Genomic DNA, 19,731 nt, shown 5'->3' on the forward strand with positions numbered 1-19,731 from the left:
AAAATGGAGTTTCTGGGAAGGATAGAGATTTATTTTTATTACAAAATAAATATATATTTATTCTGTACAATGCATATTTGTTGTTTAAAAAATTCCCAAAATACTGACATATGTAATGTTTAAAACTGTAGTTACCCACGCACAGGCACTCTCATCCCAAGGAGCAGCCACTGTATACAGATCTTTCCAGATGTTTCCTTTTGCATATATCAATGTCTAAGGCAGAGGGCGAAATTTTTCTTAAAACATAAAACCGGAAGCATATCATCCATATTATTTTGCAACTTACTTTTCTAATCACTAAAGTAACATGGATAAGGGGACATATTTAAAGCATTGTGGCTCAGCTGGATGTGGTGGTACATACCTGATTATAATACCAGGTACCTAGGAGGCTGAGGCAGGAGGATCACAAGTTTGAGGCCAGCCTGGGCAACATAGCAAGACCCCATCTCAAAAAATAAAAATATAAATAAATAAAAACTGAGCAGTTGACTCAGTTTTCAATGAGTGGTAATGATAATGATTCTACCTTATATTGATACCTTATAATGATATTTTCAACTTGTCTTTTAACAGCAAAGACTCTTCAATAACAAAATAGTATTTGGAAACCTATGTTATTTATATCTCTATAAATTAGAGTGAAACTGCCAGGCAAGGGTGGAAATGGTTGGGGTGGGTGACTTGGAGCCTCTCACTGAGTGTCTCCACATCACCATTTGAAGATCTTAGTGTGGGGTCAGGGTATGGGCACACTCTGCACATTTAACTGTGTGGCACAACTGTGGGTACACACTATGCAGGTTGCTTTCATGTGGTTTGGAGGTCCCACGTAGCTGGAATGGGAATTTTTTCCCCCGAATTCATTGAAAGACTCCTGGAGTCTGGGTGAGAGCAGAACTTAGTGGATCCCCCTTGGCGTGGTATGGTGCTCTCTGCAATGGCCTTTTTTTTGTTTTTTTCAAGGTTTATATTTTAGTTGTAGGTGGACACAATACCTTTATTTTATTTCTATGTGGTGCTGAGGATCGAACCCAGTGCCTCACACATGCTAGGCGAGCACTCTACCTCTGAGCCACAACCCCAGCCCCCTCACCCCCACCTTGCTATGGACTTTTTATGGTCCACAAAGAGGCAAAATGAAGTCAACGTGGTGAGATTCCCATAACATTAAACTTATTCAAGTGTGTTTTGGGCACTGCGATGTCTTTTCTTTCATGAAATGACGGTGGTAATCATTGGTAGGTGTGCATGTTTTAATATTACACCTAAATAAAACGTTGGCCACTTATGTTGGTCCCCCAGATTTGCTTCACAGTTTCACTAATCCATGAAATCCTGAGGTCTAGATGACGGTTTGGGTCCATTCTGGCAGCTTTGCTGGGACTTTCCTGGAACAATCCAGAGAGATAACAAGTTCCATCCTGTGCTGTATAAGTTTGGGGACCCCTGTCCTCAGCTGAGATGGCAGCAGCTCTTCTAAGAAAGTTACCTTCTCACTGGGGCTCTGCTCACCTCTGTTGCCCTTGCTCTATTGTCCATAGGGGGACACTGCTTCTTTGGACCACCCTGGACCAAACAGGGCACCAGACTCTTCTGATGCCCCACCACCTGTCTGAGATCAGGATGAGACACGCAACCAAGACCTAGCTGAAGGCTTGTGGTTGGTTAAGGGAAGTGAGTGTAGAGATGGCACAAGGCCAAGTGACTGGGCTCACAGACCCCACGGCTCACAGTCTCTACCCTGGCCCAGCTGCCTCTGCCTTCTAAGCCGAGAGGGGAACAGCAGCCAGCTGGAGACCCCCAGGGGGGCAGAGCCAAGAGCCTACAGCCCTGCCCACTGCCCTCTCTCCCTGCCCACCTCAGAGGACGAGGTTGAGGTGAACCATTGGGATAGCAGCCTCTATGCAGGGAGAATCTGCCGGGAACCTTGCCGTTATTCCTGTTACTTAATTCTCCATCACAGCAATAGATGACAATAAATCAGGCTCAGATGACTCTGGTGGTGAAAACTTGTTGATACCAGATTAGGCACTTGGGTTTTTATATATAAGGATGCTCGGGCAGCAGTAATAAGTTTGCTTGTTTAAAATTATTTAAATTTTTTTTTTTAGTCTGTTTATTCCCTTTAGATGAAGAAGACTTTTAAATGACTCAGTCACATTTTCTTATCTGGCTTGGCAAGAGGTATTTAGTACAAACTGTAACTAACCCTTTTCTGTCCCTTTGTTCATGGACTTTAAAATTCCAGCATACCTTTCAAATTGTGACCATTTACTTGTTTTCACAAAATAACCACACGGTCTCCATGTGTTCTCAGTCCTCTCAACAGTCCAGGGATAGGAATCTGGGGCTGGTGGGTTACAATTTTATGAGACAAACAACTCAAATAGTTAAGACGTCAAAGGTCATGAGCAGAAAGTTTCCATACAAATAGGAAATAGATTGATGAACAAAATTTCAACCTCAGAAGTAATTTTAAAATGGGAGATAAAATCAACTTTGAAGTGCCGTTTTGTACTCATTCAAAGAACAAAGTACAAAAAAAAAAAAAAAAAGCAAAAACAGCAACGAAAACCTAACATGCTATGTGGTGAGGTTCTGCTCTACAAGGTGTGTTTGTATATTTTGATGTGATCCTTCCAGAAAGCAAAGCGCCATGCATATTAGAGCCGTGAATGTTTGTAACCTTTGACACAGCCATTGTAGCCCAAGGGACTGAGTTAATCCTAAAGTAATAACCCTTTTCAAAATGTTTATTATTTTAAAAAATTGGAAACATGTAGAAAAGATGAGAATAGTCCAGTGAATCCTCTGATAAATAAAAATGTTCATTATTTAAAATTTTCAAATATACGGAATGAAATAAAATAGTAAAGGAATATTTTAACAGAAAAAAAAATCCTATGTGTAAGAATGTTCACCGTGAAAAGTTTAAAGCAATTAAAAAATACTAGGCGACTATTTGAGAAAGTTGTGATTCATCTTCAGATAAAGTATCATGGGACAGTGAAAAATATAGAATCCCAATCCGGTGGCTTGGGAGGCCGAGGCAGGAGGATCAAGAATTCACAAAGCCAGCCTCAGCATCTTAGCAAGGGCCTAAGCAACTCAGTGAGACCCTGTCTCTAAGTAAAATATAAAAAGGGCTGGGGATGTGGCTCAGTGGTTAAGCACCCCTGCATTCAATCCCCAGTACCAAAAAGAAAAAAAAAAGTGGAATCCTGTAGAGTGTGATCTAATGTTAAGTGAAAAGATCAAGTTAACTTGTATCTATGGATGATGATGATAGTGTAAAATCACTTATCTGAGCAAGGGTTGGGAGGAAATAGGCGAAAGTGTTTGCTGGTTGGGTGGGGGATGATGCATTCATGTTTTTCTCCTGGAATATTGTTACTATATTATTTATAATAAAAATAAACATTAGAGGATAGGAAAGGCAGCAGAATACAACAGACACTAGTATGGCAATATGTAAATCAGTGGATGTGTAACTGATGTGATTCTGCAATCTGTATATGGGGTAAAAATGGGAGTTCATAACCCACTTGAATCCAAGTGTGAAATATGATATGCCAAGAACTATGTAATGTTTTGAACAACCAACAATAAAAATAAAATAAATAAATAAATAAATAAACATGATTCTACGACATGTACAATCAGAAAAATGAGAAATTATATCCCATTTGTGTATGATATATTAAAGTGCATAAATACATTCTACTGTCATGTTAAACTAATTAAAACAAATTTTAAAATTTAAATAAATAAATAAGAGGGAGATTCTGGGCTCTGTCCCTGAATCCACCTGTAAATGTGTGCTCCACAGTTAATTCATATAAAGGGTGATATGAAGAAGTGGCCAGATGAGGGAGGGCACAGAGAAGCTGCTCCTGGGATGTGACCCCTATGCCATGGTTGTCTGTCTCCATAGGACCCTGAGTGGGCTCAGCCAAGTCCTCCCCTCCCAGCAGCACGTGGGGCTGTCCCGAACGGTCAGACGTTACCCAGCCAGTGCTGCCAGCGGCCAGCTGACTTCCAATGCTCTGCCCGTGGGCCTGGGCCTGGAGCAGAGGGATGGTCCCCAGCAGGCAGCATCTCCGGACCACCTCTTGTCTCCCTGGGGTAAGGCTGTCCTGCCTCGGGACCTAGAGGAACAGGACATCTAAATCTCCACCCCTCTTTAACCCACCTCTACTTCCTTCTCCACTGTCCCAGAGGAGTTGAATTGACACCTTGTCCGTCATTCTTTCAGTCAATCAAAAAACAGTATTTGGGTACTTGCCCTGGGTTGACTCTAGGCTTGCCAAACCAGCTGGTCTGGACTTGGCCCCTATGGAGACCCTGAAACCTTGGCTGCTCTATCTCTGCCTGTCACCACCCTTCCTGGATCACGCGTCCCCCACATTTCCTCCTTGATGTCTTGCTGGTGGCTTCCCTACACGTACCAAATGTACCAAATAAAGGGCTTGATCCTTGTTCCCGTAATCAGGACCCCAAACCTGCCTCTAATCATCCCTCAGGCCTTATCCTCCCCGCTTCCTATAGAAAGCCCTCCTTCCTGGTCAGCTTGAGCAACATTCCATTCCCTGCCGTTTGGTCCAAAGCCCAGCTGCTGCACTTGCTAGCTGTTGATGGGGGGCCGCCTGGAAGTCTCTGAGCTTCGGTCCAACAGTTAAATGGAAATCTTAGGCTAAACGTACCCAAACTGCCCATGCTCAGCCATTTTATCCTACACAAATGACAATTTCTAGTGGCTCTGCCTAAAGCAATACCCATCACGAGGGTTGAGAGATAAGGTGTACAAAGCTGTATCTGTGAACTTCCCAAAGGTGTTATCCTGCCCCCACCGTGGACCTGGCATCCCATAGGTACTACGCAAATGCTCTTGGGGTGGATGTACCTCCTGTCCCACGGGCTTCTCTAACCACGCTCTGGAGGTCACGGCTGTGCCTCTCAGCCCTGCCCCCTGGACCCAAGCCCTCTCTCTGCAGGGCAGAACCTCACAGAGAAAATCAAGAAGATCAAGATCGTCTTCACCCCCACCATCTGCAAGCAGACCTGTGCCCGCGGGCACTGTGCCAACAGCTGTGAGCGGGGCGACACCACCACCCTGTATAGCCAGGGCGGCCATGGGCATGACCCCAAGTCTGGCTTCCGCATCTGTGAGTCTCTTCCCAGCACCCAGATGGTTCCTGGCTGGGCCTGGAGGGCTGGGGGGCTAGAGGGACAGGCCTGCCGTGGACCGGAGCCCAGTTCTCCCAAGGAAGGAAGCCCGCTGCTCTGTCCTGTGGCTCCATCCACAGGACAGAGTCACAGGGAGGGCTGGCTGAGTCTTCACCCAGCCTGGCTGTGTGACTCTAGGCAAATCACATAACCTCTCAGACCAAGTTACCTCCACAGAGAAATGAGGGAGTTCAGAGTGGGGCCACTGCCTAGTGTCCTGGGTCATCATGGGGAGACATGGAAGGACTTTTTAGAAAGAAGGGCTGGTTACTTCTTCGCTCTGGGGACTCAGTGGGTACTGGGTTCCCCTAGCCATCCGCATCTCCTGTCCTGCTCTGCCTGCTTCTCTCTTGTTACCAGCAAGCAACATGGGGGGATGGGTGCCACTGTTCTCTTGTAGATTTCTGCCAGATCCCCTGCCTGAATGGAGGGCGCTGCATTGGCCGGGATGAATGCTGGTGCCCTGCCAACTCCACCGGGAAGTTCTGCCACCTGCCTGCCCCGCAGCTGGAGAGGGAGACTTTGGAGAGGGGCTCCCGCCACAGGGCCCTGTTGGAAGGCCCCTTGAAGCAATCCACCTTCACACTGCCTCTCTCCAACCAGATGGGTGAGTGCAGCGCAGTGGGCAGCAAGCCTGGGAGGAACCCCAAGTCGGGGCGGGCCACCTCGCTGTGCTGGCTGGGGACAGGGAAGCACCTCCAGGCCTTCCTTCCCTGTCAGTCCCCCATCTTTCTCCCCCACCGCAGGGCTCTGCTCCCTTCCCTACTCCTCGAATTCCTCCCTGTGCTTTGGCATTTACCCTGTGCTGGGGAAGGCAAAGCAATGTGAAGTCAAGGTCTGCCCTCAGGAACCCATGGAAGTCTTAGGTTGGATGGGAAGGATGGATGGGAAGCAGAATTTCAATGCGCAACTTTTCATTTTCCCTGTCTTTCATTAGCAGGGGCCCCCCAAAAAAATCTTTAAAAAAATAAATCAACCAGGTACAATGGCACATGCCTGTAATCCCAGTGATTTGGGAAGCTGAGGCAGGAGGATCCAAAGTTCAAAGTCAGCCTCAGCAAATTAGTGAGGCCCTAAGCAACTCAGTGAGACCCTATCTCTAAATAAAATTCAAAAAGGGCTGGGGATGTGGCTCAGTGGTTAAGTGCCCCTGGGTTCATTCCCTAGTACCAAAAAAAAAAAGATCCCCCCAAATAAAAACAAAACAGAACAGAGTTCTAGAGTCAGAGATGGAGGGGCCCTTGAGCCCAGAGTGCTCTGGAGAGGCTGTGTGGAGGGAATGACAATCAGTTAGCCCTCCACTGATGGGCAGCATCTGGATCAGCAGTGGGGAGGGATTGGTGTTAGCAAGGCATGGAGGTGGGACCAGGTAGCAGCCTTGGTTAGAGGTCAGGGCTGCACAGTGTTGGGGTTAGGAAGGTAGATAGAACTTCTTGAAGGTCCTTCTGCCAAGGAGTTGGCATTCCATCCTGTCTTCAAGGGCGGGGGCGGAGGTGGTTGTTCTGTGGTTCCTAATTGCAAGCAAAGAAATGGAAAGGGAGTTTTGGGAAAACACACGCCAGTGACCCGCCTGGCTCAGGGCTGCAGGCACTCTTAAGTGGGTGGGGCAGTGCAGGCGGGACCCCGCTTCTCAACTCTGAACCCCACTCTGTGCCCAGCTTCTGTGAACCCCTCATTGGTGAAGGTGCACATCCAGCACCCGCCTGAGGCCTCCGTGCAGATCCACCAGGTGGCGCGGGTGAGGGGCGAGGCAGACGCGACCCTGGAGGAGAACAGCGTGGAGGCCAGAGGTCAACCCCAGCTCCCCTCAGGCCCAGGCCACAGCCATTGGGACAGCAACAGCATCCCTGCTCGGTCTGGAGAGCCCCCTCGGGCGCCCCCCGCAGTGCTGCCTAGGCATCGGGGACTGCTGGGCCGGTGCTACCTGAGCTCTGTGAACGGACAGGTAAGGACGCAGCTGCTGCCTCATCCCTGTCTTCCAGGACAGCAGTGGCCCTCCACCCTGCCCTCCACCCTCTTCTTTCTCCTCCTTGTTTTGTGGAATGTGTCCTTAGAGTCTCCCATTTCCCAGATGGGAAGCCCAGGGTACAAAATTATCTGCCTCTGTAGAAACTGGCCTCCTTCTTGGTCTCCACTTGGTACCTGTCAGTCCCCAGGCATGCAGAAGAGGACCTAGGAGACCTCTGCAGAGGAGCTGTCACCAGCATCCTCAGGCAAACTAGAGTTTGGTGCCAGAACATCCTGGGATCTCTGAGAGCTGAGCCTAGGACCCTGCAGCTCATGGGCAATAGGGCTGTTAGGGTCTGGCAGGGAGTTTGGCCTCTGGTCTTCATGAGTCACAGAAGTGTGGAAGTAGTGAATGCAGGTTACACAACAAAACCCTGGTGGTGCCAAGATGAGAGGCGCTCCATTTCCCCTGGAAGAGACGCTAGGAGGTTAGACCTGGGGTGGTTTTTCTTGAGGTTGCAGCTCTGTTTCTGAGGATACGGGAGCTGAGCAGGTGGAGAGCTAAGGGATAAGGACCTGAGCCCCAGGTCCTTCCTGGCCCCCCAGCCTGTGGTGTTCCTGAGCCTGGCCCTGCTCACAGGGAGGGTGGCCCCAGAGTTCCATGGAGGTGCTTGGAGGAAAGCCCATTCTTTGGGACTCTCAGCCTATACAGACCTGCCCAGGCAGGATCTTGTGTCTACAGTGTGCCCCCCACCGATACCCGGTTAGTGGCTAGCAGGGTGAACTGGGGCTTCCTTTCTCCTGGGCCCCCTGGCTGTGCTCCTCCCTATCCCCTCCCCCACAGTGGGGCGTCCTCTGGAGGTGAGCATTCTGCATCCTGGGCTTTCCTGGTACAGCTGTGTGCATAGCCAGGGAGGGAAGTGGAGGCCCACAGGTGTATCCATGTCCTCTTTTCCAGTGTGCCAATCCTCTGCTCGAGCTGACTGCCCAGGAGGACTGCTGTGGCAGCGTGGGAGCCTTCTGGGGGGTCTCCTCCTGTGTTCCGTGCCCACCCAGACCAGGTGAGTGCTACTGCCAAGGTCAGGGGGTGTGGGAAATCTCTCCCAGGGCCTGGTCTCTCCTGCAGGGCATGCCCATGACCACCTCTGGCCCTAGGCAGTGAACAGGCTGGTAAGCCTGCAGGCTTTCCAGATCGCCTTGAGGGAGCCTCTGGCCAGTGCTCAAGAATCCAGACAGCTCGGCCGGCCCAGCCCCTCTGCCCAGGAAACCTGGCCCATTGCTGTCTTCCTGTGAGGGGCTCCTCCTTCTTGCTGGTGCTGGGCCCCCTCCACCTACTCCCTCCATATGCCCTTGCCCAAGCACCAGGGGCCCAGAGTTTTGATTTGCTGACCCAATGTTTTCCTCATTTTCTCCTTGGAGGGACCCTGAGGCCTCTTCCTCACTCATCTCTGTTTCCATTTCCCATTCTCTGAACAAGGGTTGATTGTCTGTCCCGGAATGTCCTTGGTATTTTTTGTTTGTTTGTTCTGGGGATTGAACCCAGGGGCACTTTATCACTGAGCTACATCCCTTTTTTATTTTGAGACAGGGTCATGCTAAGTTGCTTAGGGCCTTACAAAGTTGCTGAGGCTGGCCTCAAACTTGTGATCCTTGTGCCTCAGCCTCTGGAGTCACTGGGATGACAGGCGTGTACTGCCATGCCTGGCTCCTGCCCTCTTCTAAATGGTAAAAAAGCCCAACATTCATTCACTCAGCAAATACCCCGGGGTACCCCATGTGCCAAGCACTGAGACTCAGGAGTGAGCAAAACGCCCGTCAGTGCTTGCTCTTGTGGGTGTTGGTACGACATCTGGGAGGGGTGGCAGGTACCTGTGGCTGGGCTGGCTGCTGCCTGCTTGGGCTGGCTGCCCCTCGGGGCCTCATTCCTTGGCCTGGGCCTGGTGTGTGTTGCTTTGGCCTGTCGGCAGTCAGCACGGTGAGTGTGTTTTGGGGGGGCCTGGAGTGAAGCCCAAAGGTGGGAGGGGCAGGGCTGTTCCCAGCATGAGACTCAGCAGTGGAGCAGTGGATACACTTTCCAAACTAAAAATAAGCGCAGACGGCTTCTCGGTGTGATAGAAATTTTAGGGAAGCCGCAAAGGTTAGCATTCAGATCTCAGGGTCCCTCCACACTGCCCCGGCTCTGCCCGCCAGCCTCTCCCTGCTCCATCTGCTCATCTGTGAAGACAGGCTAGTGCCAGGCTTGGGGTCTGCTGTGGAGGCTTAACAGAAAGGAATTTTGTGCTCGGCATTCGGTTGAGCACTCGGCACTAGGTTGGGCACATCGCAGCTACTCCACTCGGCCCTGCGTGTCTACGGGTTCTGCATCTGCAGGTTCAACCAACCACAGGTTGAAACTATTTGGAAAAAAACCCCAAAGGGCTGGGGTATACCTCAGTGGTAGAGGGCTTGCCTAGCAGGCATGAGGCCCTGGGTTTGAGCCCCAGCACCCCCAAAAAGTTAAAATAAAAATTCCAGAAAGTTCCAAAAAGTTAGAAATTGAAGTTAGAACTTGAAGTTGCCCTACACTGAGAACTGTGCTGAATCCATACTATTGAAGGAAGTGTGGTCCTGTGCTCCTATAGCCTCCTGCTTGTCACAGACCCTCGGCGTGTCTCCTGCGCTTGTTTGAGCATGTTCACCGCACCCCCTTGTGGGTGCATTAGGCCTATGATGGCTGCTTCTGTACTGAGCAGGCAGACTTCTCTCTTGTCATGATTCCCTAAATAATTCCATAGAACACCTGTCTGCATCGTGTTGACATTGTGGAAGGTGTTGTAAGTAACCCTGCGATGAGTTATAGCATAAGGGAGGGCGCGTGAAGGTTGTGTGCAAATGCTACCCCATTTCATGCAAGGGACTTGAGCTCACAAGGATTTTGACATTGATGGGACCCTGAAACCAATCTGCCATGGATACCAAGGGGTGACTGCAATGATGACCATCTTCATCATTATTAGAAGGTCTCCTCAAGAAAGGAGAAGAGGACCAACCCACCCACCTTGGGAAGAGATGCATGAATGGCTCAGCACCTCCCCTGCAGGCCAGAGATATTTTTTGCACTTTTCTTCTTTGCTCATTTTCTTTCCTCCTTCGTGTCAGACCAATTCTTGAGACTTCTATTTCCTGCATTCTGTTTAGTCAACAAATATTTGCATCAACCAGGACCCCTTTGAAGTACCCCTAATGAGCAGGCTCTGAGTGGACGTGGTGAGGTAAAACCAGCACCTCTAGCTCCAAGCTTATAGTCTAGTGGAGGCCATGGTCAGTTGCAGGGAGTGCATCAAGGAAAGAGGCTCCTGTAGTAACTGGATAAGTGCCAGGTTCTATGAAGACATAGACAGTGGAGCCAGGCCATCATAGGTGCCCTTTCTATGTGTTCAGAACCATATTCATAAATATACAAATCTAGGATGCCAGTGTCTCCCTTAAATGTGGTGCTTTTGTGCAGTGCACAACCTGCATGTCTGTACACTGTGGGGAAGGGGACCCTACCTCAAACTGGTAACTCTTAGAGGAAGTGATATCCAAGATGAGGTCTGAAGAGTGGTTTGGGGGTAGGGCAGTCAAAGAGGCCGGGAAGAATTTAACAACCCACAAAAACTGCATAGAGGTGAGACCAGGAAAGTGAGCAGTAGTCCCTTGTGGGCCCTGAGAATTCCTGGCTCTCCTGAAGGAAGCAGGCAGGTCTGAAGCCATGTGTGTGGGCGGGTTCTGTTCCCTAGAGCTGGCTCAGGCAGACAGGGATCATTAGTTCTCCTAGGGGCATCCAGTACCTGTTGCTGCTGACCAAGGTGCTGACCTACCCAGGAACCACCTGATCCAGCAGGGCTGTCCCAGGAGGGCGCAGGAAGGTTTCATCCAAGTGCCAATTCCACAGTAGCATCATAAGTTTTTCTTGTTGGGCTGTGGTTGTAGCTCAGTGCTTGCCTAGCACTGCCCCCCCCCCCAAAAAAAGGAAAAAACAACTTTTTGAGGCCTGGACACGCCATGGTGGTGCCCAGGAGGGAAAGAGTGGGCTTAGCTGTCAACAGCTGTGGGTGGAAAAGGAAAGGAGTGGTGCGCTGTGGCCGAGAAGTGGGGTTCTGGAAGGGGCCTCCCTAGAATCCTGCTTCACTGCTGGGTTCCACCTCTAGCCTTCTTCATAGCTAAGGACTGTGCCCCTCTCAGAACCTTCCTTTGGGCACATCTTCAAGCCTGTGGTATCTCAGGTTTGGCCCTCAAGCATGATCCTGAGCCCTCGAGATGCAGCCCTCTGGGTGGGGGACAGCACTGAGGGTCCTGCAGGGTCCTTTGGGGTCAGTTTCTCCTCTTCAACTCCACGAGCCCACTTGACAGTGATGTTAGTGACCAGAGACATGTCAGGGGATAGTAGTGGAAATGACAATGGAAGCCACTCTCGATCCTTCAATTAAATGTCGCATCCAGTGCTTATAGGATTTAAACAGGAGCACGAGGCATGGCCAGTCAGAGTGTGAGAGCCCCTGGGGGATGCAGGCTGGGAGGTTCCTGGTCAGGGACAGCTGCTGTAAGTGGAAAATCCTGTGCTTGATCCCCTCGGGCAGGGCTGCTGGGCAGTGACCACATTCCTAGACCTCAGAATCTGTTCAGAGCACGGGGGAGCCTTCATTTGGGAGGAGAAAGAACAGGAGAGAAGACCAAAATGTGCACTTCAGGGACTTCCTGCCTACCCACCTGCCCCATTCCTGGTCCCAGTGGTGTGCCAGCCTCATGAGCTCAGCCCCCCTGACTGTCCAGAGACCCTGATCCCAGCAGAGCTGGCCAGCTCTGTCCAGTAGTGGCAGGCACAGGAGCAGAGCTCTGTGACTCAGGTGCCCACATGCATGTGTGGGTGCAGAACACCAATGGCACCCAAGGCTCACTCCCCTCCCCCACTGTGTTCAGCACAGCTCAGCAAGCTGGGCACCAGGGTAGAGACCCCAGAATGTCAAGCATTCTGGAACACATGAAAGTGCGGCTGGGCAAGGCATAGAGAAGGGGCAAGACACTGGGGAACCTAGTTTCATGTCCGAGCCTCAGGCTGGGGGTGAGGGGACATTGCTGTAAGCAGATGGGACAAGCAAGCTGCCATGCAGGCTTCAGGGCCTGAAAGGATGAGCTGCTAGAATGGTTTGGGGGGATGCTTGGCTAGAGAGGCAGGACTTCTGGGTTCTAGAACATTCTTCGCCTCGGTGGCTTTGCCTCTGTTTCTCCTCTGATAAATAGGATTATGCCTCCTTGAGGAAGGCCGCTGCAGAATACTGTTTCCGACAGGGAAAGAACTGCCTCGAGCATCCGTTGCATGGCACAGACAAATCCCTTTTCTTCCAGAAGAATTCCACAGAGCCTCTTTCCTTGGAGAGATGGCTCCAGGAGTCGATCTAGGCTGCCTGTGGCAGCATGTCCCCTGCTGACCTTACAGGACTTAGCCTGAGCCATGTCTTCCTGCCTCCTTGGGAATTATCAAAGGTCCCAGCTCAGAGCCTCCGCAGTGCCCCTGCCAGAGTCTGGGGAGCACACAGCTCTGAAAAGCCACTTTGATTGAGGCCACATTTTTAAGTTTCCATATAAGACAGACATCTGGGTTGACTGGAAAGTTGGCTGCTGCCCCATGGAGCTTGGCACCAACTGTGTCAACCCCAAGGCCCCTTTGCTGGAACAGGCGGGGCTGGCACACGGCTGGAGGCCCGCAGTGGTGGTTCCAGCTGTTTGCCACGAGATCATCTTCCATCTGCCTGGCCTGGGACAAGTTCACCTCAGAGCCCAGGCCCCTCCCTGTATCACCAAGGACAACTGACTCTCTCCCTCTGTCCCTTCAAGTAATTTGTCATCCTTCCCTCCTAAAAACAAGAAAGGCTTCCAGTTGCTGAACTACACTATGCTAGCTCCTCACCTGTACGGTCACACTTAATTTGCACGGCCACCTGCAAGCTGAGGATCTTGAACCTGTTGAATGATGAAGAAAGCGCCCCTCAGAGAAGGCTGAGGAACTTGCTTAGGTCACACAGCTAGGACAGGTGGGGCCAGAGCTCAAACCATGATGCATCTGATTCTCAGAAGACCCAGAGCTTACCCATCATCCCAGAGAGACTGGCACCTGCCTGAAGGAGACAACACTTGGGATACTAGACTGGAATTTCCCAGACAAGAGGATGCACACCAGGATTGTGCATGAGTTAGTTGTGCACAGAGGACAGTGTCTGTCAAGAAGATTGGTTGAATAGACAGGCAGTTTAGCAACACAGCCAGGCCCATGAGTTACCAGCAACAATGTTTAGAGAATTGGCCTAGGCAGGTGGTAGACTTGCTCCATGTGGTTCTAAGAGAAAAAGCCAAAGTGTGTATGTTTCTGGTGAGCAGAACTCAACTTGAAGCTGAGCTCAAGGGACAACTTGTTAAAAACCCCAGGTGCCCAACAAGGCCTCAAGCATGCGAGACAAGTGCTCTTCCACTGAGTTACGTCCTCAGAGTCAGAAATTGACTTTTGAAGGGACAGGTATTTATTTAGACATATTTGGGGATTTCTTTGAAACCTTCAGCAAAAAGAATGCTTTGATTTGCTTTGGTCCTGACCCTGGGGCATGAGGAGTGTCACAGATGGAGCTCTGGGATGCCAGCCCCTGGGGAGGCTGGGGAGGTGGGCTGGAGGGGAGATTTGAGGCAGGGAGCCTTGGGGCAAGTCACAGCAGCAACATCACTATTGTCCTGTATCCTCTGGAGAACTGGTAAGTGCCAGGCACCACACTAAGTGCTTTCTCATTTTATCCTATGATAACTGTGTTCCCAGGCATTGGTTGCTCCTATGCCTATTTTACAGATGTGGAAGTTGGTCCTGAAACCACAGGTCCCTCTGACTCCAGACCCCTGCTTCCAGCAGCTCTTGCAATTTCGCCTGCCTGAGCTCCTCCTTGTGTGCTGCCTCAGACATTGCTAAACAGAAGACCCTGGCTTGGGCAACAGCCCCTGGGTGGGGCTCCATTCTCTGGGACTCTGGGTGAGGCACCCAGTCCCCGGCCCTAGAGAAATGGGATTTTCGGAATTCCAGTTATTGGGCTGAAAAAGTAACAGCTGGTGATGTTCCAAGAGCTTCTCCCAGGAGACTAGAAACCTCCTGGGAGTTGTGGTCCAGGCTGAGCTAGTTCCTTTCCTGCTAGCAGGAGTGTGTGTCCAGGAGGCATATCTGTCCTGCAGGGCTCCAGGGAAGGCTGGGGTCCTAGGGCTCGATGGCTCCTGTCTGAGGTGGAGGTCTGCCCCGACCTCCTCCAATGTGGTGACATTGGCTTTAGTGCCACTCTGAGGCAACAGTCAGAGGCCATCTGTGAGAGAAATGTCCATCATCACCAAGGGGAGCTGCTGGCACCTCACCAAGGAGGAAAATCTGAACAGTGGCTATTATGTTCATTACTAAAATTTGATGACCGTTGAGCTCAGAGTTTCACATGCTTATTTATTGCCCACAATAGCCCCATGAGGAAGGACTTGTCATCCCATTTTATTAATAAGAAAACCCAGGCCCAGAGAGGTTGAGTAACTCACCCAAATTCATCCAGCTGGTGCAGGGCAGCAGGCCAAGGTGCTGTCCTGGAGAGATGCTGGAAAGAAGGAAGGATGGGAGGGGAGGGGATGAGAGGGAAAGGCAGGGCAGGAGGGGGGAAGGGAGGGGAGGGGAGGGCACTAGTCCTTGGGAAGCAGCCGCTGGGCCGTGCCAGGCATCCTGCTAAATTCAGTCTGATGTTCATTGTTTCTGCAAAGTTAATCCTCATGACAACCCTACAAACTGAGTTTCTGTCCCCACGTCTACAGATGAAAAACTCCAGACTGAAGGAGGGTAAATGTGCCCTGGTCACAGAATGAGACAGAGTCCAGTGGGTAATTAGATGTGGGTCCAGCGGCCCCAGCACCCACTGGGAGAGTAGAAGTTTCTCCCCAGTGGATGTGCCTGAGGTGGCAAATCAAGTGGGCCAAGGCTCCTGCCTGTTCCTGTGCCCCTGCAGCCCCAAGCTCAGCCTCATCAGCCATGTGCATGTTTTCCCTGGGGAGAGAGGATGTGTGGCAGGGACCCTCCATCCCTCCCTGCTGTGGGCACCTGTCACTGCAGGCAGAGATCTTCAGGCTTGTAAACAGCACCATGGCCAGACACATGTCTTCACGTCTCCTCCCAGTTCTGCTCGGGGAGTCAGGGCCAAACCCTTCCCCAGCGATGCGTTTGCCTTCTGTGGGAGTCCTCACAGCTGGGGGAGGATGAGTGGGACAGGGCAGGACGCAGTCAGGGGACCCTCTGCTCCTTTCCACAGTCTGTGGACAACAGGAGTGTGGACAGGGCGAAGGTTAAGGGCCAGAAGAGCAGAAGTCAAGGCCTGGAGACCACGTAGCCCTGTTTCTTATCAGGAATGTTGCCCACGCTGCCCTACGTGGCTCTCATGCATTTTGTGGTGTTTAGACTCCTTGGAGTTCAAGCTGATCCCAACGGGTCCCTTGGGAACCGCTTTGGTTTTGTGGGGTCTCAGCGTGCCAACTGCAAGGATGCCGAAGCCCCCAAGTGTCTCCTTGAAGCATCCGTGGGAATTACAGCTTAGCCACTCTCTCAGGATCTCAAATTCTCTCTCCTCTGACCCTTTCTTAGGTCCTAGATCTGGTACGGGGCCATGAGGATTGGGACGGGCCCTCACTGTTTCCTTTGTCAATTCTGCTTGGCACTCTGGTCAGACACATTGTGGGGCGCTTGTCAAATATCTGATTAGTTCTTCTGACCTCCTTCTGAGTATCTCTACGTGTTGCTTTCCATTCCTTCTCATTAAAAATAAAAATAGTGGGGGATCTCGGGGAAGATATAAGCTTCCTGCTGGGCAGCTGCCTCCCTTGGCCTCCCGTGGACCCTAGGGTTCTCTGCCTAGACAACTCCTAAGGCTTGCTGTGAATCCATCCATTAGTTTATCTGGAGGCAGCGGAAAGAATGGTTCAGAATTTCTCCTCTGAAGCCAGACTGCCTGTGTCCCTCATGCCAGCTCCACCCTTAGGCACATTTCCTAACTTCTCTGTGCCTTGGTTTGCTCATCTGTAAAATGGGAATAAGTACACACCTCCCAGGGTTTGTCACAAGTATTAAATAAGTTAATACATGTAGAGTCCTTCCAATAGGGCTTGCCCTGAGTAAATGAGGTTCTGGTGTTTGCTATTATTATTATTCTATTCCATTTGAAGAGCGTGACCCTCCTGCTCCAGGTGCAGGCTTGGCACGAGAAGCAGAGCAATGATCTGACAAGGTCTCTGTCCTCACAGAGCTTACGCTTGGCGAGGAGATGGACAAGCAAACAGGCAGACACAACACATAGCAGGTTGGGAGCTGGGACCGGGGAATGCTGATGTGTGTTGGGTGTGCAGGAGGGGCGCCTGCCTGCGCCACCACTGTGTATTGCTTGAAGTTGCTGGTGACTGAATTCCTGCTCCAGGCCGCATGGCCATTTCTTCTTTCTTTCTCCCAAGGAGTGATAAGCTGAGTTTTCTGGTTTAGATGTTGACTTGGTCTCACAGATGCTGGGCACCTCTAGATCCTCATGGGAGGGGTGAGGAAGGAAGCTGAGAGCCCTGGCGGTGCGGGGAGGGGTTATTTGGTGATGCAAAAACTGGAGCATCATCAGAGACAGTGGCTCGGCACTTGGTCCTCTCTCGAAGCCTGCCTTCATGAAGCATTGACCAACCTTTCTCTCCAGCCCAGTGAGAGCAGAGTCCTCTTACCAAGGCAGGACGTGAAGTCACTATAGAAAGAGCATGCTCCAGGGCTGGGGTTGTGGCTCAAAGGTGGAGTGCTAGCCTCGTATGCTTGAGGCCCTGGGTTCAATCCTCAGCACCACGTAAAATAAATAAATAAATAAAAGTAGAGATATTGTGTCCATCTACAACTAAAAGAAGAAGAAGAAGAAGAAGAAGAAGAAGAAGAAGAAGAAGAAGAAGAAGAAGAAGAAGAAGAAGAAGAAATCTCCCACATTAAAAAAAAAAAAAAAAAAAGGAAAGAGCTCAGGTTTTCTGCAGGTGCCACAAGCTGGTTCCCCTCCAGCTCCCCTCTATCTAGCTCTCTGCCACTCCCTTCCAGATCACTGATGTTAGGTGCAAAGACCTTCCACTTAACATCTCCCTCTTGACATGTGGAGAGGCCGTGCTGCCCTGGCCCGCTGGCTCATCCACATCTCCCCAGCCTCTGTCTGTCTGTCTGTCTGTCTCTGTCGTGCAGACGGGCAGTGGAGTACCATAGAAAGAGCACGCATGGCCTTTGTGACTGGAGGCCTGGACTCAACCCTGACTCCGCTCCAGCTAACTTCCTCACCTGGGCAAGTTACTTTACCTCTCTGAGCGTGGTTTTCCTAATCTGTCAAATGGGGATCAGGAACCCTGCCTTACAGAGTTGGAAACAGAACAGCATGCTCCAGTGTCCTTACAACTCCGAAATGTCGCCTCCATGTTTGTGGGTACTATTCCTCAGCCTGCTGGAGCTGCCCTGCATTCTCCCCCACCTCTGCTCTTCATAGTGTTCAGAGGATGCATCTAACCACAGGCTGCCTTCTGAGTCTTTCCAAATAACATCCTCTCTTCCCTCCTCTCTGTCCTCAGTTCATACCACCGGGCTCCATGCCAGGGACACCCATGTTTCCCAGCCTCACTCCCATCGTTCTGTCTCAGTCTAAGCATTTTCAGAATCCACAAAAGTGATCTCCACAAAAGTGGGCCAGAGCCCAGTCCCCACAGCAGACAGTGCAAGACAGGCCAGGACATGAAAAAAATATTAGCACTTCAAATTCACATTTTTAAAAATTAAATATTAAGCTTTACTAGTGTATGTCCTCACTGGCCTGTCTGCATGTCAGACGGTCACATATCTTGTTTGGTATGTGATGTGTCCTCAGGGAAGGGGTGTTCCAGGAGGCCGTGGCACTTCCTTATGTTTGTCTTTGTCACATAACAACATAGCATGGTTCCCAGAGCTCGGCTGACTTGACTGGACTTCTTTTATGTTGCCTGGTGTTAACAAAAGCAACCCTCACAAAGTGGAGAAGTGACTCAAAAAACTTCCTGCAAAGAAACCATGGATTCAAAATAATACTCCTAACATAATTGAAAGCAATCAGAAGAAATTTATTGCTGACACCCCTCACTATGATGTATGATGTATGATGCCATCTAACGTTCCATCAGCCATATCCCAAGGGAAAAATAATGATGACCTACCAGATGTGACCCAAAAGGTGCCCTAAGAGCCAAATGATCAAGACTCTGTGAATGTAGGTATGTAGCTGCTATCATCAATAACAGACCTTTCCTTTAGTGTGTAATGTGCCTGGAGAGAGCAGCTATGATGAAATAAAAACTATTGCTATTAGAAAATATTTAACAAACACAGAGACACTCAAACATAGCTGTACAATTGATGAAAGTATAAATCTTTCTTTTGGGTTCCAGGCATTGAACTCAAGGGCGTTTAATCATGAGCCACATCCCCAACCCACTTTACTTTTTTTATTTTGTGACAGGGTCTCACTAAGTTACTTAGGGCCTCACTAAATCACTGAGGCTGGTCTTGAACTTGCAATCCTCCTGCCTCAGCCTCCAAATTGCTGGGATTAGAGGTGCCACTGGCTGAAAGTATAAATATTTCTAGCATGTCTCATGGTATTTGCAAAAATCTATTTCAACAATAGAACATATGAAGAACTAATTTTTTTGTAAGTCACCAAAGAAAGGAAAAACCAGAGAACACATATTCTTAATAATAAATGAAACTTTGGATAAAAATAAACTATCAAACAGTTCTTGTAACTGGTGGTATTCGATTGAATGAAAAGATCTGGGGAGCTGGGCATGGCTGGGCATGGCAGACTGTACACATACCGTATGCCTGTCTCCCAAGCTACTTGGGAGACTGAGGTGGGAACAACGCAGCAAGGTTCTCATGTCAAAAGAAATAAGAAAAAATGAAGGAATTGGGGTAAGGTGACAGGGAAGGAGAGAGAAACTTTTGTCAGAAGTTTACAGGAAATCATGTATAGCTAACTTGGCAAAGCCAGGGCTATCTTTTTATGGAATTCTACATGGAATAAGGCCCATGAAAGTCACTCGTGCCACTTGAGGACGACTTCCTATGTTTTGGCACACGAATTATGAAACTTAAAGATGGGTTCTGCCTGGTTTTGTTTTTGTTTTTTGCAGTGCTGGGGATGGAACCCAGGACCCATACATGCTAGGCAAGAGCTCTACCATTGAGCTACATTCCCCACCCCTTTTTAATTTTAATTTTTAAATAATTTTTGATTTGTTTTAATTAGCTATGTATGATAGTAGAATGCACTTTGATGCATCATATATAATGGAGTATGATTTCTCATTCTTCTGGGTATACATGTTGCAGAATCCCACTGGTCATATAGTTATACATGTACATAGGATAATAATGTGTGTTTCATTCTACTATTTTTCGTACTCCCACACCCCTCCCCTCCCTTTACTCCCTTCTACCTAATTTAAAGT

The 19,731-nt window shown here is 49.8% G+C and overlaps 1 protein-coding gene across 1 annotated transcript in view; it reads left to right on the top strand.

Moving 5' to 3' along the window:
- Ltbp2 (latent transforming growth factor beta binding protein 2) overlaps positions 1-19,731 on the top strand; it is a 108,199-nt gene that overhangs the window by 44,967 nt on the left and 43,501 nt on the right. The window contains exons 4-8 of the mRNA XM_046440875.2: positions 3,941-4,131; positions 5,001-5,171; positions 5,633-5,839; positions 6,891-7,177; positions 8,138-8,240. Of these exons, the coding sequence (XP_046296831.1) occupies positions 3,941-4,131; positions 5,001-5,171; positions 5,633-5,839; positions 6,891-7,177; positions 8,138-8,240 (959 nt within the window). The remainder of the gene's footprint in view (positions 1-3,940; positions 4,132-5,000; positions 5,172-5,632; positions 5,840-6,890; positions 7,178-8,137; positions 8,241-19,731) is intronic.

The sequence above is a fragment of the Marmota monax genome, unplaced genomic scaffold (genome assembly GCF_021218885.2).
Source record: "Marmota monax isolate L192 unplaced genomic scaffold, Marmota_monax_Labrador192_F-V1.1 WCK01_AAM20220418_F8-fsc00017, whole genome shotgun sequence".
In the NCBI taxonomy this organism is placed as follows: domain Eukaryota; kingdom Metazoa; phylum Chordata; class Mammalia; order Rodentia; family Sciuridae; genus Marmota; species Marmota monax.